Genomic DNA, 20,865 nt, shown 5'->3' on the forward strand with positions numbered 1-20,865 from the left:
ATGGTAACTCTCCACATCCCACATCAGGCCTTTGCTGGAATTTGGATCCACAGTATGGAACACACGGTGCCACTGAAACATCTTGAATCTCTGCAACCAAATTGGAGAAAAGAAATGAGCGGCCTATCCAAATTACGTTATGCCAACCACTTCAAACTCCCAACTAGTACTCCGTGCAGGGAAGGCTCATTACTGCCGATCTTATCAAATACTGCAAGATTTTTCACTACTCGGCGATACTAGCACATGACCCCTTAACAAAGTCTCCATTAACTCACACCAGAGGTCGCCAATTCCAAAGTGGCAAGCCCCAATCCCCGCGTATCGGTAGAGACCAGACGTAAGTTTTAATCTGAGCTGCATAGATCTCTGGAAAGCCCTGCCTCATAGTGCTGTTGCAACTGACTCCACTGCATCATTTAAAACTCCTTACACTCTCACTGAAGCCTCTTTGATTACAATGAGCTACACTACCACTGCATTTTCCAGAGTAGTCAATTTTGCGTAAGGGACACTCCTCAGCCCTCAGGTGTGGGTGTCTTCTAAAGGGTCCTGGGAGCTTGGGGAGGGTTTGGGGGGTCTTATTAGGTGTCTTGAAGGGGCTTGGATGAGGAAGTTAAGTCATAGAGATCTGAGGAAAGGAATTGTTTATCTTTCTCTGGGTCTGGGAGGGTCTGGGGATCCTGTGTGGGTGTGTATATACTTAGTAATGGTGAGTGTTTAATTAATAAGTTTGTTTCTCTTTTTTTCAGACTCAGAGGATTCCCAACAATACCTATTATCAGATACCAACAAGAATGGACAGTCACCTTGCTATGTCCAACAGGTGTGTGTGTGTGTGTGTGTGTGTTTTCCTCTTCCTCTTCCAGAATCCTTCTAGTCTTTACTCTTACTGCATCTAAATGACAACCTGGTTCTGGTATTGCTATTACCCCAAATTCACATTTTACTGAGCTGTTTGGGCAGTGTGAATGAAGTGTCCTGCAGTGTGCTTCAAAACAAACAGGAGGGGAGTGAGCATGAAATATTTTCAGGGAAAGTGAATACAAGTCCTTCTTTTGGTATAAAGAACAAAAAGCCTTGACATTATGTTTGTTTGGCCTTGTACCTATCATGGACTGTGCACTGGGTTGTGTCTGTCAAGCAGGCTCTGAACCAGGAGTGTATAGTACCTCGTGTGCTGTAACGATATAGTCTTTGTAGAAGTATATTGTGGTTGACAGCATGAAGGGCTTTGGGGAAGTCAACAAAGATTGGTAATGCTGATAATTTGTCGCCAACAGATTATTAAAGGTGGATGGAAAATTGATTTAGAGCATGATGAACCCATACTGAGATAGGATTAAGAGAGGAAGAAATTGGTTCTCAAATAGAGTGGTAGATGAGTGGAATGGACTCAGTAATCACATTGTTAGTGCTGGGACATTAGGGAGCTTTAAGAGAAGATCAGACTGGGTTTATGGATGGGGATGATAAGTGGAAATAGGTGGGTATATTTCATACAGGGACTGCCTGGTCGCTTCTTGCAGCTTCCCTTATTTCTTATGTTCCTATGTTATGTTCTTATGTTCTGAGAGTCACTTGACATTTTATTTTTGTAGGCTCCACCTACACTGGCTAGTAAATATTGATTACCTGGAGCTGTGCGGGTAATGGCCTCACACAGTCCACACTAACACTGCTCAAAGCTTCTTCTGTGACAGAAATGGGCTGCAGTGGAGAGACTTCACAGGTTTCCACATACTTGATGTGAAGGGCAAGGTGGACGTCAGTTTACATTGTCCACCTTGGCCTTCACATCAAGTATGTGGAAACTTGTCAAGCCTCTCCACTTTTTTTGTCTTTTTGATGTTTTGGTGTGTTTTCAAGATTTTTTTTTTTTTTTTTTTTTTTTTTTTTTTTTTTTTTTGTATTTTTCATTGCTTCTCATGGAACATTCATCTCTTTTTGTGTGCCTGATGTTTGGGTACATTTATTGCAAAAATTAAAGGATAAAGTGTCTTCAAACCTCCCTCTTGAAGGAATTCAAGTCATAGGAAGGTGGAAATACAGAAGCAGGCAGGAAATTCAGAGTTTACCAGAGAAAGTAAGGAATGATTGAGAATACTTGTTAACTTTTGCATAAAAGGTGGACAGAATAGGGGTGAGAGAAAGAAGAAAGTCTTGTATAGTGAGGCTGCAGGAAGAGGGAGATATGCAGTTAGCAAGATCAGAAGAACAAGTAGCATGAAAACAGCAGTAGAAGATAGCTAGAGATGTAACATTCTGGTGATGAGAATGAGAAAGAGGTTGAAGACAGTCAGTTAGAGGAGAGATGATGAGACAAAGCTTTTGGTTCCACCCTGTCTAGAAGAGCAGTATGAGTGGACCCCTCCCCAGACATGTGAAGCATACTCCACACCTGGATGGATAAGACCCTTGTACTGAGTTAGCAGCTTGGGGGAAGAAAATAAAAAACATCAGTTAGTTCTCCTTATAATTGATAAAGATGCAAACTTGGAATTATCATATAAACATTTGCTTCATATCTTACCTCTGATAAATGAAAACACTAAGATTCTTCCATCAGGTAAGATAAATTAGCCAGATTCCTTCTTCATTTAGATAAAGCTACACACATTTCCCAATTTAGCATAACCACCATCAGTATCTCACTGTTAGCTAATCCCACACTCCCTACTTGCTTCTGTATTTCCTCCTTCCTATGACTCGGATTCTTTCAAGAGGGGGGTTTCATAAAACTTATCTTCCAATTTTTTATGATCTTTTTGACCTTTCTTTTGGGACTGGCAGGTCAGTGGGTCTTTTTCCTTTTTGCTCTTTTTGTTGTCCTTGGCCAGTCCTCCTCTTACATGAAAAAAGAAAAAAATTAAGTTAAACAAATGAAAAAAAAAAAAAAAAAAACACTTGGCAGGTAAGTATGTGTTCATAGGTGTGAATGTCACAACCAGCGACTACATTCGTGGTCTTCTTATTGCAGACTCCTCCAGAAGCAAGGAACTGCCAGTCCAGTACATCACAGGAGGCATTGCTATTGGGCGGCAAAAAAAATTCACCCTTCAGGAAGATATTTGACCACAGGTGTGTGTGCACGTGTGCGTGTGTGTGTGAATTAAGATTGAGGAGAAAGTAGAAAGTGGATGGAAGGATGGAACTGCAAAGGATGGGAGTCAGAGGTGAAGGTGCAAGGGACATGCAATGATGCAATATTCCTTTTTAATCTTCCCTGTAAAATTTAATCTTATAAAATCCTGATGTGCCTTCATTCCATACAGCCTGCATTTTACTACTACATTATTACACAACATAAAAGCATAATACACTTCAGCTTTTTCCACAATGACAATATTTCTTTTCAATCTTCCGTACCAGACTTTCTTTCTCTACAAATCCTTATTCTTCCCACAGTCTGCAGAAGATGTGCGAGTCAGGCCTGATGAACAAGCTGAGGACCAAATGGCTATCAGCAGGAACCTCAACATGTGGCAGGAAGACTAAAAATCACAGCCAGCCTCTCTGATGTGGCTGCAGTCTTCATCCTCTTGATGGGTGGTGCAGCATTTAGCTGTCTGCTGCTGCTGCTGCTGCTGCTGCTGCTGCTGCTGCTGGAGTATGTGGTGGGCAGTGCTGCAGGTGTGAAATCATGGCTTGTATTCTGAAATGCTCTGCTCTCTCACCATGACCATTTTCAGAGGCCACATAGATGGGTTCTCAAGGTTTCTCCTGTTGATAAATTTTAAATCTTGTCAATTTGGCATTAGACCTGTATAAGCACTCTTAACATTTGTGTACCTTCATCTAGAGGCTTTTGAAAGCAGTGGAGGTGAAATTTAGAAGACCTAACACTTGAAAGCAACAATGATAACCTTCAGTTCTATCTACCTAGTACAGTATATGGACCGGCTGACAAACCCACACAGGGATGCCAAGGCAAAGCACATAACATACCTTAACGATTGAAAGTCTAACATATCCTGCCGTGTACATAAGAGCATAAGGGAAGCTGCAAGACTACACTAGGCAGGCCCTCTATAAAGCATATTTACCACACTTACAGGTACAACATGCAAGACAGAGGTGGTGGATGATGAGTTCCTGGGGATTGCTGACCTCAATGAAGCACAGACATAACAAGAGACGGGAGACCTGCACTGTTAAAGCCTTAAGCATTCTAATCACATTCCATGTAACTCTCTTCACTCTTAGATCCCTTATTGGGTATTCTTATGTATAGTTGCTCGCAAATATGGAGTTTAGTTATAACTTTTTTGTTTTATTACCACTGGGGAAATGTCACATGGCTCAAAAGAGCTTGAAGGCTTGGGGACTTGGTATGGGTCAATACAGCACTGGCTGGTGGCTAGCTTGACACACACACACACACACACACATACACGTATGATGCAGCACTTAACAACTACATTACAGTATTATTACAGGTACCATCTCTTAAGATGGTAGGCATAAAATGTTATCTGCCATTTGATAAAGGTTTTCTATAGATCTGAATGTAAGGCAACTCCACTCACAGGGAGAACACATGAGGTAAATAATGAACTGCTTACAAGAACAGAGAACAGTAACAGGACACATGCAGTGCTGATAAGGAAAACCATACCAGTACCTCAGAAAAGTACACCATACACAAAGAAAATCACACCAATAAGTCAGGGAGAAAAAAAAAAAACCTAACCTAATGACATGGGGACTAAACCTGATTGCCTTGTCCATTCCAATTTCCATCTATTTCTTGTCTAAGACCATTTGTTTTTGGACATATGAGTACACACAGTACACTTGTTACCTTGACCTGAGTCACTGCCAGGATCAGTACTATGCCATTTATCTAGTGCTGCATGGTTGTAGGTTTTCAGGATGAAAGGTGCATGCAGGACACCACCCAACGATCGCTTTGCTTGGGTAAGTCCCCCATGGACTGTGATCTAGTTAATAAATGTCTTGATCTCATCCATACCCTGGAAGGTGCTGGTGCCACGGTCCATTTCACCTGGATACCCTCTCATGTGGGTATCCCGCTTAATAAAGAGGCAGACTGCCTTGCTCAATGTGCCCTTCAGGATGACAAGGTGGACCCTGGTGCTGAGTACACTGTGGGCTATGTTAAGAGTAGCATTAAGGACTTTGTACATAGTAGCATTAGTGATCAGTTGGAGCTTTGTTGCCATAGGGGCAGTGGCAGTAGTGTTCACTATGTACATGTCTCCCACCTATGAGAGACACACTGCATCACACAACAGGGTGGCAATGAGTCTCAGTTTAGGCTATAAATACTTTTGGGAAGTCGGTGCTTCTCCTGGCGTGTGCTGTGTGCTGTGTGCTGCACCAAGGGGACACACTGCGTCATTATGTCACGGAATGTCCTCTCGTTGCTACATTTATGCTGCAAGGTCAACATGACTTGTACACCCTCATTGACCATTTCTTGGACTCAGCCACTCTCAGGGATATACTCAAGGAATATCCTACGTTTGCTTCCAGACTGTAGGATATTTATGCAATAAGGTGTGCAATATCTGTGTAGCTGCACCGGCAGGTCTTCATTACCTCTCAGGTGATCTGTTTTACTGATAGTATTACTGTCAAGTTTGGCAAATTCCTTGCAATCATCTAAATCATGATCCTTTGTACAGTAATGACAGAACCATCCTTTCCTTTCCTGCTCCTTGGGATATTGTTTGTTGGCTTGGACACTTACTTTACTTTGGCATGAGCACAATGGTTTTTCCTCAATTGATTTAGCCATGAAAGTTCTACTCCCTCTATTTTTTGTCATGGCGTTTGATTCCCTTGGTTTCCAATTGGCTGCTTGTGTTTGAGTTTTGATCCAATCATTTCCTTCTGTATTTACTGAATCCCAGTAAACAAAGGGATTGCTTGCTCCTTTTGCTTCCTTCTGGATAAATTGACATAACATTTTAAAGGGTGGGTGGTGGTCTTCATCACTGCTAGGAGTGTTGCTGTTACTGTTAGTATCAAGATATGTCTTTACTTGCTTTCTTCAGTCATGAACAATATGATTAGGGAGTTTTGCTAGCATCTTTCTCTGCTCTCTACAGTTGTTCAGAAATGACAAATGAGAAGTGTGTTTCATTGCAGCTAGACAGCACTTCAAAAAATCTAAGATTGCTGTTAATGCTGGACCGTTATGCTGAGAGATCGGTAGCCAATTCATTAACTTTTTTGTGTAAGCATCAGCCATGATACTTTTGTTTCCAAATCTATCCATAAGAATTTTCTTTGCTTGCCCATAGTCAGCATCAGAGTTAAAGTGCATGATGATGATAATAACAATAATAATAATAATAATAATAATAATAATAATAATAATAATAATAATAATAATAATAATAATAATAATAATAATAATAATGATGATGATCATACATACATACATGTACCAAAGCAGTCTCCCTCACAAAAAAAAGTGGTAGTCATGATGAGGCACAGAACTTTCACGCACACACACTCATTCACACCTTTCTTTTAGCCCCTTGGCCTCCGATAGAAAAGGGAAAGTACTCTTGCCTTCACTTTATGAGGATCAGTTGCACAGCTTGGGCAGTTTTGCTGGAAAAACTCAAAAATTATTTATCCAAAAAAAAGATGCATTGGGTGAGCTTAGTGACGCAGGACACAGAAGATTTTGTTTAGAGCGTGCAGGTATTCTCATTATCACCAATCTAGTGAGGGAAGCCTTACAGAGTGACACAGAGGAACAACACACACACCACCAAAATGAAGGTAATCATAACACTTAGACATCTTGCTGCTTTGAAAAGTTACTGTGAAAATGCAGTTCAAGTAGTGATGGCATTGTAGGTCATCAAGAGCCACAGGTGGCTTACTCCTGAGTGTCAAATCCTGTTTGTTTACGTTGAGGATCTTTAATAGGATCACATTTACCTTATTTCAAAGATTGAATTACTGTCTTACCCACTGTGTCTCTCCTTCAAATATATAAAACAAAGAAAATATTTAAATAAACTATAAATTAATAATAAATGGTAGCTTTTGCTATGTCTTTTAATATATGAAATCGAATAACTTTGTTCAGGAACTGAATTATGGTACAGCAACTGAATGAATCATTTCAAAATTGTTAGAAAACCGATTTGCTCAGAAAGGGAGGCATTCAGTAACTAAGGTTCCACTGTAATAATAATAATAATAATAATAATAATAATAATAATAATAATAATAATAATAATAATAATAATAATCTTTCTATATACCAGGCTGGTAATTCCTCACAGGGTGGCACAATATTATTACACCATTTTTTAGGGGCTAATATCTTTAAGATAAGTTATGTTTGTAATAAGCTACGTAATAAGCTACATCATTCAAATATAAAAAAAAATACTAAAACTTTGAAAATATTGAAATTACAACAATTTTTTGTATCATCAGGCAATATGTTCCATACTTTGGGACCAACACAGTGTGTGGAAAATTTATACAAACTAGTTCTTGCTTGTGGGCAAATGAGATTAAGATGATTTCCTCGGGTACCTTGGCTATGGTGGAATATATTAAATATTATGTTATTAGGATCATTACCATTAATATTTTTATATATGGTCAGCGCTATGAAATATTTCTTTAAGAGGTCGAAAGTTAGTATATTTAAGTCCTTAAACAGTAAGTCGATGTAATCATATTTACCTCTGAAGTACCCCTATTCTGTCCACCTCTCTAATGCAAGAGTTAACCAGTATTCTCAGTCATTCATCCCTTTCTCTGGTAAACTCTGGAACTCCCTGCCTGCTTCTGTATTTCCACCTTCCTATGACTTGAATTCCTTCAAGAGGGAGGTTTCAAGACACTTATCCACCAATTTCTGACCACTGCTTTGACCCTTTTATGGGACTGGCATTTTAGTGGGCATTTTTTTTTTATTAGATTTTTGTTGCCCTTGGCCAGTGTCCTTCCTACATAAAAAAAAAAAAAAAAAAAAGACAACTATTCCCTCTTTCAATGACACTCAACTGTCCCCCTCTTCTACACTCTTTCAGCTCTGTCTGTCAACATTTACCTTTCCTTCTTGCTGGAAGTTTGCCTACATTCAACCTGTTCCTAAAAAGGGTGACCGCTCTAATCCCTCAAACTACCGTCCTATTGCTTTAATTTCCTGCTTATCTAAAGTTTTTGAATCTATCCTCAACAGGAAGATTCTTAAACATCTATCACTTCACAACCTTCTATCTGATCACCAGTATGGGTTCCGTCAAGGCCGCTCTACTGGTGATCTGGCTTTCCTTACTGAGTCTTGGTCATCCTCTTTTAGAGACTTTGGTGAAACTTTTGCTGTTGCCTTGGACATATCAAAAGCCTTTGATAGAGTCTGGCACAAAGCTTTGATTTCAAAACTACCCTCCTACGGTTTCTATCCTTCTCTCTGTAACTTCATCTCAAGTTTCCTTTCTGACCGTTCTAAACCAAACTTCTTGTCCTATCCACTCCTATGCTGATGATACCACCCTGCACTTTTCCACGTCTTTTCATAGACGTCCAACCCTTCAGGAGGTAAACATATCACGCAGGGAAGCCACAGAACGCCTGACTTCTGATCTTTCTAAAATTTCTGATTGGGGCAGAGCAAACTTGGTATTGTTCAATGCCTCAAAAACTCAATTCCTCCATCTATCAACTCGACACAATCTTCCAGACAACTATCCCCTCTTCTTCAATGACACTCAACTGTCCCCCTCTTCTACACTGAACATCCTCGGTCTGTCCTTTACTTATAATCTGAACTGGAAACTTCACATCTCATCTCTAGCTAAAACAGCTTCTATGAAGTTAGGTGTTCTGAGACGTCTCCGCCAGTTTTTCTCACCCCCCCCAGCTGCTAACTCTGTACAAGGGCCTTATCCATCCATGTATGGAGAATGCTTCACATGTCTGGGGTCTCCAGACCCACCTGAGGCATACAGCGTCACCCCAGAGTACAGCCCCAGGTTGGTCTGGCTAACCCCGATGACGATGAAAGCAGGAACCATCATTATCACCTGCTGTGGTTGATGATGATGGCTTCTACACACACACACACACACACACACACACACACAACCTCAGACAGCAATTCCTGGAACAAGAGAGGACAGAACAGCATGCCAGCCACAGCAAGAGCGAGTGCGTGAACAGCCACGGCCACCAACCAGTCAGTACTTCCCTAGCAGAAGAACGTGGCCCCCAGAGTCGACCCAGTGGTGAAGTCTGTGCTCAATATCCTTTATCATGACACTCTCTCTCTCTCTCTCTCTCTCTCTCTCATCCACCATTAGCCAGTCTCCCTCTCCCTCTCACCATTGGTCAGTGGCCTGTACAGCAGACACCCAGTTGTCATGGTGAAGGGATTTTCTCCAAGTACTGTACCTCCATCACTCCCTCCAGGCTCCTCCCACTTTCCTCCAGTCACTATGTAAGCTTGATGATCAGCAGCTGTCCCTCTATACCACAAGCTTCACTCTGGGCAGCTCTCTGGAGGCCTCCGAACCTGTGGGTGTAAGGTTAGGTTAGGTTAAGTTAGGTTAAGTTAGGTTAGGCTAGGTTAGGTTAGGTTGGTTAGGTTAGGCCTGTGGATGGTGTGTGGAGGAGGACAGGACAAGGAGACCAGTGGGAAGGCTGTGGAAGGCCTGTGAATTTCAAGGTAATGCAACACCTCACACCAACAACACCAGAACAATGCCTCACCTAGCCACCCGCAGCCACATCACAGTCTCTCCCCCTCGTAGGTGGTGGCAGCAGTGGTGGTGGTGGTGGTGTTGCAAGGAGGAGGCAAGGCACCCATGACTGGAAAAGGAGAGGTGAGTGCCTTGAGGCTGCAGGACGGGGTGTGCAGCTGTGTGGGAGACAAGAGGGTGGGTGAGAGGGAGTGGGCACATGGGAGAGAGTGAGTGTGTTCTATGGCAAGTTCTATATAGGATTTCAAGGGTGTTTTTGTATATGATAGGGAAAATATTAATAAATACATACATACATACATACATACATACATTTTCATCTCCCAAGCACCCCTCTTCTCTCCTCCTCTTCCCCTGTTTCATGCAAATAGGTCAACACACACACACACACACACACACATTGATAGAGGGATAGATATTAGCACAGCATGATTTAAACAACTAATATAACTATCAAACACACACACACACAAACACACACACACACACACACACACACTTCTCCACAAATCTGAAGGCACTGTGGTTTCCGATACTAGCTCCCAGCAAGGATCCTGCCTCCTCAGTGCTCACGTAGCTCTTGTCACGGGAGGTTGTTGCTCAGTCTCTCGCGACTTCTCCCACTCTCACAGCTACTAAGCGCGTTATTTCGCCACTACAAACTACAATCTACCTCCTGCCAACCATGCCACGGTTGTCTAAGAGAAAGCAGCAGAGCAGGGATGCCTGGGGCGTGAAGTTGGATACAGAAAGGGGAAAAATACCTCGCCTGGAGCCGCCAGTCGAGCCGCCAGTCACCCCGGCCGCCCCGCTATCACCAAGTAACCCGACACCGGCCGCTGCCACCTCCCTCGCCGCCGTCCCGCTGCCCACCACCTCTCACATACCACAGCCCAGCACATCTCACATAGCGGAGAGTAAAGATAAGGTAGAGAAGACCTTATTACTCACAATTAGAGAAGATCTTTTGAAAACTCATCAGGAGGAGGAAGATTCTGCTGACAGTGACGAGATTGTCATGATGACAAAAAGGAGGCTGAAAAAACTGACTTCTTCGCATTGTTCCTGCCCTGAGCCTACCTTGGAGTACAGTTTCAAGCCTGATGTTTATGAGAACACCGTAATCATACACTGCACAACCTGCAACTTCAAGAACATCTCACAGCCTGAAGAAGTGGAGGTTGGAAGAAACAAGAAAAAGATCGGCAAGACCAACATTGCCCTCCTTTACCTGTCTGTAATAGAAGACGCAGGGTTTGCAGGTGTCAGAAGCCCTTAAAGTGAAAGAGTGTTGAGGGCATAATATTGCACCACTGCCAGCATGAACTTGTCACTAAAGCTGTCATGCGCCTCACACGCCTCCTGTCACCCGCTCATGCCAGCTGCCAATGCAGAACGCACCCTCCAGCACTCAATGTTTGGGGCGATAGTTCTTTGTTAATGGAAGATAATTAGATTTTCTCTCATATCAAGTTGAATTGGTTTAGCTGACACTCTCTCTCTCTCTCTCTCTCTCTCTCTCTCTCTCTCTCTCTCTCTCTCTCTCTCTCTCTTTCACGATTGATTCCAAAGGCCACAAAGATGATTAGCAGAGGTTTTCGTGAGTGTTTCTCCTGTTAGTAATGTACGAATGTTGTTAATTTGTCACTAAAACCATGAAAAACATCCTTAAAAACCTGTGCCACTTCAAATAGAGCCTTTTTAAAGCGTGTTTCTCCCATCAGTAGAGTAGAAATGTAGTTATTTATTTATATTTTATATATAACACACACACACACACACACACACACACACACAGGTGGTCTGGCAGGGAAGTGTTATGAGAGATGTACAAATGCATAGCAAGGTAAGGCACACAGCTTTCTTACCCACCTCACACTCACTCACAAAAATCTTTCAACACCTTAACCTTTGTTGGGGAAGAGAAGCACTACTGCCTTAACCTTACAAATACACTTATTATAGCTTATCTCTTACATATACGAAGATAAAGCACACAACTTTCACCGTTACTCTCACCCACAACAATCTTTCAATGCGTTAATCCTTGTTGGGAAAGAGAACCACTAAAATATTATCTCCTACAAATATATTTAAACACTCACTCAACACACAACACCTTAGCCCTTGATTGAGATGAGAAGCACTCCTACCCTAACTTTACAAGAGCACTCATTAAAATCTTATCTCCTACATATACCAAAACACACAATTTTCACCCTCACTCAATCAACACTCAACACCTTAGCCCTTGACGGAGACGAGAAGCACTCCTACCCTAATCTTACAAGAGCACTCACCAAAATCTTATCTCTACTCCATTCATTGATCCATACACCAACCCAGTTACCCCACACAAGACTCAATGCACCACAAAGTTATACACATTCATCTATCTATGCCACACTGACTATTGAAGTTGGTGGAGCACAGGGTGAACCAAAGGGCATCAGCTCCACACTCTGGGATGCCTGTGGGGAAGTTCCTCCTGATACCAGTGAGTACCTCTTCTGTATTCAGGCTCCCCTCCATCCTCTCACACAGTACCTGAGGGCATGAGGGGGTGGTGAGAGGATAAGAGGCTACGAGGGAGGAGGGAAGGGATGAAATGTGGTGAAAAACAGAAGAGAAAACAGATGAGCAGGAAAATGGAAGCAGAGAAGAGGAAAAGGAAGAAAAGAGAAGAGATGAAAAGACAAAGAAAGGGAGAAAGGAGAGAAAACAGAATTATAAACACAATTTTTGCCATCGCATCTAAAAATCTCTCTCTCTCTCTCTCTCTCTCTCTCTCTCTCTCTCTCTCTCTCTCTACAGCGCTCCTTCAAAAAAATACACTTGCTAAGAAGCTTTCACAAATATTCATGTATCAACTGCTGTCCAGATACTGCTCACCACACCCAATGAACATCACTACAGAACACACTCCAGCACCAGCAAGTCACGCACCTCCAGGGACGCCCCACTGATCACATCCAGGGGGTTTATCACATTGCCCCAGGACTTGGATGTCTTGTGGCTGCCACCATCACACAGGAGGCCATGCAGCAGCACAGTCTGGGGAGGGAGGGTGATATAACATAGGTGATATAACACAGGCAATACTGGTAACAATTAATATCAAACTACGTAAGAGGAAGGAGAGGTAACACACAGGTAGTCAATTCTTTCAATCTATCAGCATCTATAAACATTACTAGCCTTCTGAAATCTCCATCTTTTTATCAAACAATTAGTAATGCTAGAGTTTACAGTATTAACAGATATTTTAGTTATATATCAATGAAAATATGGACTAATTACACACCTACAATTAGTTACCTGAGTTTCTGATAACACATAAGACAAAGGAACAAAAACAAGATCAATAACAGAGAACAGGACCACAAAGAATGCATATCAACTGAAGGAAAAACAATAAAAAGTAAACATTTCTGCCATATATCAGACCATCCAAACTAACACTAGGTAAACACACGTACCTTCCTTCTCCACAGCCTTCCGCCTTGCATCTTCCTCCGAGCAGCTGCCACCCACACCTCCCGGCCGTCTGCTGCAGTGATGTGGTACACTGGCATTCTGTGGCCCCACCAGAGTTGCTGGGAGACACACCAGTCTGTGATGTTGTCCAGCCAGCTATGCCATGCCCTCCTGTGCAGCTGTGGCACCAGGTTCAGACGGCCGCTCTGCACAGCCTCAGACGCCTCCTGTGCCAACTCCTTGCACCGAACGAACCTGTGTAGACATGAAAGTAAGCAAGCAAGAGAGAGAGAGAGAGAGAGAGAGAGAGAGAGAGAGAGAGAGAGAGAGAGAGAGAGAGAGAGAGAGAGAGAGAGAGAGAGAGAGAGACTTAACCTAACTTAACCTAACCTAACTGAATTAATATAAACCTAACCTGATGGAAACAAATAAATAAAAATAAAAAGCTGCAGCCGGCCTCACCTTTCTTAACGGGCGCCTTTTTTTATGTTCATACACATTTCCCTGGTGGCACACGCTGCTAGCCGCCCCCTGGCCACGCCCCTCGCCACCTCACTCATGTACAGATCCATTGCCCCTCTAAAAAGCAACAAATTCACCCGTATATCAAGTCTGACTGCGTTTGTTTACATTTCTCTGGGTCTCGGTCTGGGCTCAGGCCTGCAGGATGGGAGAATGATAGAAAACGAGAGATTTTCAGGCAAGACTAGTATAAGTTGAGGCTCTATTATAAAATACCGTGATACAATATTACTATTACTACTACTACTACTACTACTAATAATAATAATAATAATAATAATAATAATAATAACAATAATAGTAATAATAATAATAGTAATAATAATAATGAAAAACACACAATGCACATGATCGCAAGACCACTCCTGCACACACACACATACACACTGAACATTACTTGAGCACTTACTTGGTCATCGTTTGAGTTTTGTAGATCGTGATTGAGGGTGATGCAACCACCCTCAATTATTCTCACTGTGTTCTCCAAATACTGGTTGCAAGGTGTAGCAGTGACTGATGAGGATCTAAAACTATAATTATGTCATACGATAAGAAAACAAATTTTGGACACACACACACACACACACTTCACCTGGATACCCTCTCACGTGGGCATCCCCCTTAATGAAGGGGCAGACTGCCTTGCTCAGTGTGCCCTTCGGGATGACACGGTGGACCCTGGCGCTGAGTACGCTGTGGGCTGTGTTAAGAGTACCATTAAGGACTTTGTATATAGTAGCATTAGTGATCAGTTGCAGCTTTGTTGCCATAGGGACAGTGGCAGTAGTGTTCACTATGTACGTGTCTCCCACCTATGAGAGACACACTGCATCACACAACAGGGTGGCAATGAGTCTCAGTTTAGGCTATAAATACTTTTGGGAAGTCGGTGCTTCTCCTGGCGTGTGCTGTGTGCTGTGTGCTGCACCAAGGCGACACACACTGCGTCATTATGTCACGGAATGTTCTGTCATTGCTACATTTATGGTGCAAGGTCAACATCACTTGTACAGCCTCACTGACCATTTCTTGGACTCAGCCACTCTCAGGGATATACTCAAGGAATATCCTACGTTTGCTTCCAGACTGTAGGATATTTATGCAATGAGGTGTGCAATATCTGTGTAGCTGCACCGGCAGGTCTTCATTAGCTCTCAGGTGATCTGTTTTACTGATAGTATTACTGTCAAGTTTGGCAAATTCCTTGCAATCATCTAAATCATGATCCTTTGTACAGTAGTGACAGAACTATCCTTTCCTTTCCTGCTCCTTGAGATACTGTTTGTTGGCTTGGACACTTACTTTACCTTGGCATGAGCACAATGGTTTTTCCTCAATTGATTTAGCCATGAAAGTTGTACTCCCTCTATTTTTTGTCATGGTGTTTGATTCCCTTGGTTTCCAATTGGCTGCTTGTGTTTGAGTCTTGATCCAATCATTTCCTTCCGTATTTACTGAATCCCAGGAAACAAAGGGGTTGCTTGCCCCTTTTGCTTCCTTCTGGATAAATTGACATAACATTTTAAAGGGTGGGTGGTGGTCTTCATCACTGCTAGGAGTGTTGCTGTTACTGTTAGTATCAAGATATGTCTTTACTTGCTTTCTTCACTCATGAACAATATCATTAGGGAGTTTGCTAGCATCTTTCTCTGCTCTCTACAGTTGTTCAGAAATGACAAATGAGAAGTGTGTTTCATTGCAGCTAGACAGCACTTCAAAAAATCTGAGATTGCTGTTAATGCTGGACTGTTATGCTGAGAGATCGGTAGCCAATTCATTAACTTTTTTGTGTAAGCATCAGCCATGATACTTTTGTTTCCAAATCTATCCATAAGAATTTTCTTTGCTTGCCCATAGTCAGCATCAGAGTTAAAGTGCATGATGATGATAATAACAATAATAATAATAATAATAATAATAATAATAATAATAATAATAATAATAATAATAATAATAATAATAATGATGATCATACATACATACATGTACCAAAGCAGTCTCCCTCACAAAAAAAAGTGGTAGTCATGATGAGGCACAGAACTTTCACGCACACACACTCATTCACACCTTTCTTTTAGCCCCTTGGCCTCCGATAGAAAAGGGAAAGTACTCTTGCCTTCACTTTATGAGGATCAGTTGCACAGCTTGGGCAGTTTTGCTGGAAAAACTCAAAAATTATTTATCCAAAAAAAAGATGCATTGGGTGAGCTTAGTGACGCAGGACACAGAAGATTTTGTTTAGAGCGTGCAGGTATTCTCATTATCACCAATCTAGTGAGGGAAGCCTTACAGAGTGACACAGAGGAACAACACACACACCACCAAAATGAAGGTAATCATAACACTTAGACATCTTGCTGCTTTGAAAAGTTACTGTGAAAATGCAGTTCAAGTAGTGATGGCATTGTAGGTCATCAAGAGCCACAGGTGGCTTACTCCTGAGTGTCAAATCCTGTTTGTTTACGTTGAGGATCTTTAATAGGATCACATTTACCTTATTTCAAAGATTGAATTACTGTCTTACCCACTGTGTCTCTCCTTCAAATATATAAAACAAAGAAAATATTTAAATAAACTATAAATTAATAATAAATGGTAGCTTTTGCTATGTCTTTTAATATATGAAATCGAATAACTTTGTTCAGGAACTGAATTATGGTACAGCAACTGAATGAATCATTTCAAAATTGTTAGAAAACCGATTTGCTCAGAAAGGGAGGCATTCAGTAACTAAGGTTCCACTGTAATAATAATAATAATAATAATAATAATAATAATAATAATAATAATAATAATAATAATAATAATAATCTTTCTATATACCAGGCTGGTAATTCCTCACAGGGTGGCACAATATTATTACACCATTTTTTAGGGGCTAATATCTTTAAGATAAGTTATGTTTGTAATAAGCTACATCATTCAAATATAAAAAAAAATACTAAAACTTTATTACAGATCTCAGTTTTGACTTAGACTATTAAACAGGAACTTTTTCATTTTACTTTTTGAAAATATTGAAATTACAACAATTTTTTGTATTATCAGGCAATATGTTCCATACTTTGGGACCAACACAGTGTGTGGAAAATTTATACAAACTAGTTCTTGCTTGTGGGCAAATGAGATTAATTAAGATGATTTCCTCGGGTACCTTGGCTATGGTGGAATATATTAAATATTATGTTATTAGGATCATTACCATTAATATTTTTATATATGGTCAGCGCTATGAAATATTTCTTTAAGAGGTCGAAAGTTAGTATATTTAAGTCCTTAAACAGTAAGTCGATGTAATCATATTTACCTCTGAAGTACCCCTATTCTGTCCACCTCTCTAATGCAAGAGTTAACCAGTATTCTCAGTCATTCATCCCTTTCTCTGGTAAACTCTGGAACTCCCTGCCTGCTTCTGTATTTCCACCTTCCTATGACTTGAATTCCTTCAAGAGGGAGGTTTCAAGACACTTATCCACCAATTTCTGACCACTGCTTTGACCCTTTTATGGGACTGGCATTTTAGTGGGCTTTTTTTTTTTATTAGATTTTTGTTGCCCTTGGCCAGTGTCCTTCCTACATAAAAAAAAAAAAAAAAAAAGACAACTATTCCCTCTTTCAATGACACTCAACTGTCCCCCTCTTCTACACTCTTTCAGCTCTGTCTGTCAACATTTACCTTTCCTTCTTGCTGGAAGTTTGCCTACATTCAACCTGTTCCTAAAAAGGGTGACCGCTCTAATCCCTCAAACTACCGTCCTATTGCTTTAATTTCCTGCTTATCTAAAGTTTTTGAATCTATCCTCAACAGGAAGATTCTTAAACATCTATCACTTCACAACCTTCTATCTGATCACCAGTATGGGTTCCGTCAAGGCCGCTCTACTGGTGATCTTCTGGCTTTCCTTACTGAGTCTTGGTCATCCTCTTTTAGAGACTTGGTGAAACTTTTGCTGTTGCCTTGGACATATCAAAAGCCTTTGATAGAGTCTGGCACAAAGCTTTGATTTCAAAACTACCCTCCTACGGTTTCTATCCTTCTCTCTGTAACTTCATCTCAAGTTTCCTTTCTGACCGTTCTAAACCAAACTTCTTGTCCTATCCACTCCTATGCTGATGATACCACCCTGCACTTTTCCACGTCTTTTCATAGACGTCCAACCCTTCAGGAGGTAAACATATCACGCAGGGAAGCCACAGAACGCCTGACTTCTGATCTTTCTAAAATTTCTGATTGGGGCAGAGCAAACTTGGTATTGTTCAATGCCTCAAAAACTCAATTCCTCCATCTATCAACTCGACACAATCTTCCAGACAACTATCCCCTCTTCTTCAATGACACTCAACTGTCCCCCTCTTCTACACTGAACATCCTCGGTCTGTCCTTTACTTATAATCTGAACTGGAAACTTCACATCTCATCTCTAGCTAAAACAGCTTCTATGAAGTTAGGTGTTCTGAGACGTCTCTGCCAGTTTTTCTCACCCCCCCCAGCTGCTAACTCTGTACAAGGGCCTTATCCATCCATGTATGGAGAATGCTTCACATGTCTGGGGTCTCCAGACCCACCTGAGGCATACAGCGTCACCCCAGAGTACAGCCCCAGGTTGGTCTGGCTAGCCCCGATGATGATGAAAGCAGGAACCATCATTATCACCTGCTGTGGTTGATGATGATGGCTTCTACACACACACACACACACACACACACACACACAACCTCAGACAGCAATTCCTGGAACAAGAGAGGACAGAACAGCATGCCAGCCACAGCAAGAGCGAGTGCGTGAACAGCCACGGCCACCAACCAGTCAGTACTTCCCTAGCAGAAGAACGTGGCCCCCAGAGTCGACCCAGTGGTGAAGTCTGTGCTCAATATCCTTTATCATGACACTCTCTCTCTCTCTCTCTCTCATCCACCATTAGCCAGTCTCCCTCTCCCTCTCACCATTGGTCAGTGGCCTGTACAGCAGACACCCAGTTGTCATGGTGAAGGGATTTTCTCCAAGTACTGTACCTCCATCACTCCCTCCAGGCTCCTCCCACTTTCCTCCAGTCACTATGTAAGCTTGATGATCAGCAGCTGTCCCTCTATACCACAAGCTTCACTCTGGGCAGCTCTCTGGAGGCCTCCGAACCTGTGGGTGTAAGGTTAGGTTAGGTTAAGTTAGGTTAGGCTAGGTTAGGTTAGGTTAGGTTAAGTTAGGTTAGGCTAGGTTAGGTTAGGCCTGTGGATGGTGTGTGGAGGAGGACAGGACAAGGAGACCAGTGGGAAGGCTGTGGAAGGCCTGTGAATTTCAAGGTAATGCAACACCTCACACCAACAACACCAGAACAATGCCTCACCTAGCCACCTGCAGCCACATCACAGTCTCTCCCCCTCGTAGGTAATGGCAGCAGTGGTGGTGGTGGTGGTGGTGGTGTTGCAAGGAGGAGGCAAGGCACCCATGACTGGAAAAGGAGAGGTGAGTGCCTTGAGGCTGCAGGACGGGGTGTGCAGCTGTGTGGGAGACAAGAGGGTGGGTGAGAGGGAGTGGGCACATGGGAGAGAGTGAGTGTGTTCTATGGCAAGTTCTATATAGGATTTCAAGGGTGTTTTTGTATATGATAGGGAAAATATTAATACATACATACATACATACATACATACATACATTTTCATCTCCCAAGCACCCCTCTTCTCTCCTCCTCTTCCCTCTTCCCCTGTTTCATGCAAATAGGTCAACACACACACACACACACACACACACATTCATAGAGGGATAGATATTAGCACAGCATGATTTAAACCACTAATATAACTATCAAACACACACACACACACACACACACACACACACACACACTTCTCCACAAATCTGAAGGCACTGTGGTTTCCAAGCCCTTAAAGTGAAAGAGTGTTGAGGGCATAATATTGCACCACTGCCAGCATGAACTTGTCACTAAAGCTGTCATGCGCCTCACACGCCTCCTGTCACCCGCTCATGCCAGCTGCCAATGCAGAACGCACCCTCCAGCACTCAATGTTTGGGGCGATAGTTCTTTGTTAATGGAAGATAATTAGATTTTCTCTCATATCAAGTTGAATTGGTTTAGCTGACACTCTCTCTCTCTCTCTCTCTCTCTCTCTCTCTCTCTCTCTCTCTCTCTCTCTCTCTCTCTCTCTCTCTTTCACGATTGATTCCAAAGGCCACAAAGATGATTAGCAGAGGTTTTCGTGAGTGTTTCTCCTGTTAGTAATGTAGGAATGTTGTTAATTTGTCACTAAAACCATGAAAAACATCCTTAAAAACCTGTGCCACTTCAAATAGAGCCTTTTTAAAGCGTGTTTCTCCCATCAGTAGAGTAGAAATGTAGTTATTTATTTATATTTTATATATAACACACACACACACACACACACACACACACACACACACACACACACACACACACAGGTGGTCTGGCAGGGAAGTGTTATGAGAGATGTACAAATGCATAGCAAGGTAAGGCACACAGCTTTCTTACCCACCTCACACTCACTCACAAAAATCTTTCAACACCTTAACCTTTGTTGGGGAAGAGAAGCACTACTGCCTTAACCTTACAAATACACTTATTATAGCTTATCTCTTACATATACGAAGATAAAGCACACAACTTTCACCGTTACTCTCACCCACAACAATCTTTCAATGCGTTAATCCTTGTTGGGAAAGAGAACCACTAAAATATTATCTCCTACAAATATATTTAAACACTCACTCAACACTCAACACCTTAGCCCTTGATTGAGATGAGAAGCACTCCTACCCTAACTTTACAAGAGCACTCATTAAAATCTTATCTCCTACATATACCAAAACACACAATTTTCACCCTCACTCAATCAACACTCAACACCTTAGCCCTTGACGGAGACGAGAAGCACTCCTACCCTAATCTTACAAGAGCACTCACCAAAATCTTATCTCTACTCCATTCATTGATCCATACACCAACCCAGTTACCCCACACAAGACTCAATGCACCACAAAGTTATACACATTCATCTATCTATGCCACACTGACTATTGAAGTTGCTGGAGCACAGGGTGAACCAAAGGGCATCAGCTCCACACTCTGGGATGCCTGTGGGGAAGTTCCTCCTGATACCAGTGAGTACCTCTTCTGTATTCAGGCTC

General features: G+C 42.0%; 1 protein-coding gene and 1 long non-coding RNA gene across 16 annotated transcripts in view; one reads left to right on the top strand and one right to left on the bottom strand.

Annotated features, from left to right (window-relative positions):
• Positions 1-4,263, top strand: part of LOC135109978 (uncharacterized) — a 4,997-nt gene extending 734 nt beyond the window's left edge. Inside the window, exons 2-4 of one of the 5 annotated variants that reach the window (XR_010273021.1) lie at positions 28-340; positions 753-826; positions 2,981-4,263. This is a non-coding gene — a long non-coding RNA (uncharacterized LOC135109978). Of the gene's footprint in view, positions 1-27; positions 341-752; positions 827-2,350; positions 2,463-2,980 lie in introns of those variants that run through there. The other 4 variants (XR_010273020.1, XR_010273019.1, XR_010273023.1 and 1 more) reach the window with 4 other exon arrangements.
• On the bottom strand, positions 2,462-18,792 carry LOC135109967 (valine--tRNA ligase-like). Of its 11 annotated transcripts, XR_010272986.1 has the most exons (9): positions 18,651-18,792; positions 14,116-14,230; positions 13,647-13,844; positions 13,187-13,439; positions 12,654-12,761; positions 12,119-12,254; positions 9,718-9,865; positions 9,331-9,520; positions 2,462-3,723 (listed from the first exon to the last, which is right to left on the bottom strand). XR_010272986.1 is itself a non-coding variant. In XM_064021911.1 (7 exons), the coding sequence occupies exons 1-6, from the start codon at positions 14,121-14,123 to the stop codon at positions 9,442-9,444; spliced, it is 732 nt and encodes a 243-aa protein (XP_063877981.1). In that variant the 5' UTR covers positions 14,124-18,631; the 3' UTR covers positions 2,462-2,847; positions 9,400-9,441. The 11 variants fall into 11 exon arrangements, 2 of the variants coding, with proteins under 2 accessions (XP_063877981.1, XP_063877980.1); XR_010272985.1 differs by lacking the exon at positions 18,651-18,792 and having other exon boundaries at positions 13,647-13,763; positions 14,116-18,629; XR_010272984.1 differs by lacking the exons at positions 13,647-13,844; positions 18,651-18,792 and having other exon boundaries at positions 9,400-9,520; positions 9,718-9,816; positions 14,116-18,632.
• Between the last annotated feature and the right edge of the window lie 2,073 nt (positions 18,793-20,865).

Source organism: Scylla paramamosain, chromosome 19, assembly GCF_035594125.1.
Source record: "Scylla paramamosain isolate STU-SP2022 chromosome 19, ASM3559412v1, whole genome shotgun sequence".
NCBI lineage: Eukaryota > Metazoa > Arthropoda > Malacostraca > Decapoda > Portunidae > Scylla > Scylla paramamosain.

Coding starts and splice junctions, on each gene's coding strand:
- LOC135109967 (XM_064021911.1), bottom strand. Junction 12,762..13,186: donor GAAGGCTGTGGAGAAGGAAG/GTACGTGTGTTT, acceptor CTCCCTCCCCAG/ACTGTGCTGCTGCATGGCCT. Junction 9,521..9,717: donor ATGTGGCTGCGGGTGGCTAG/GTGAGGCATTGT, acceptor TTACACCCACAG/GTTCGGAGGCCTCCAGAGAG.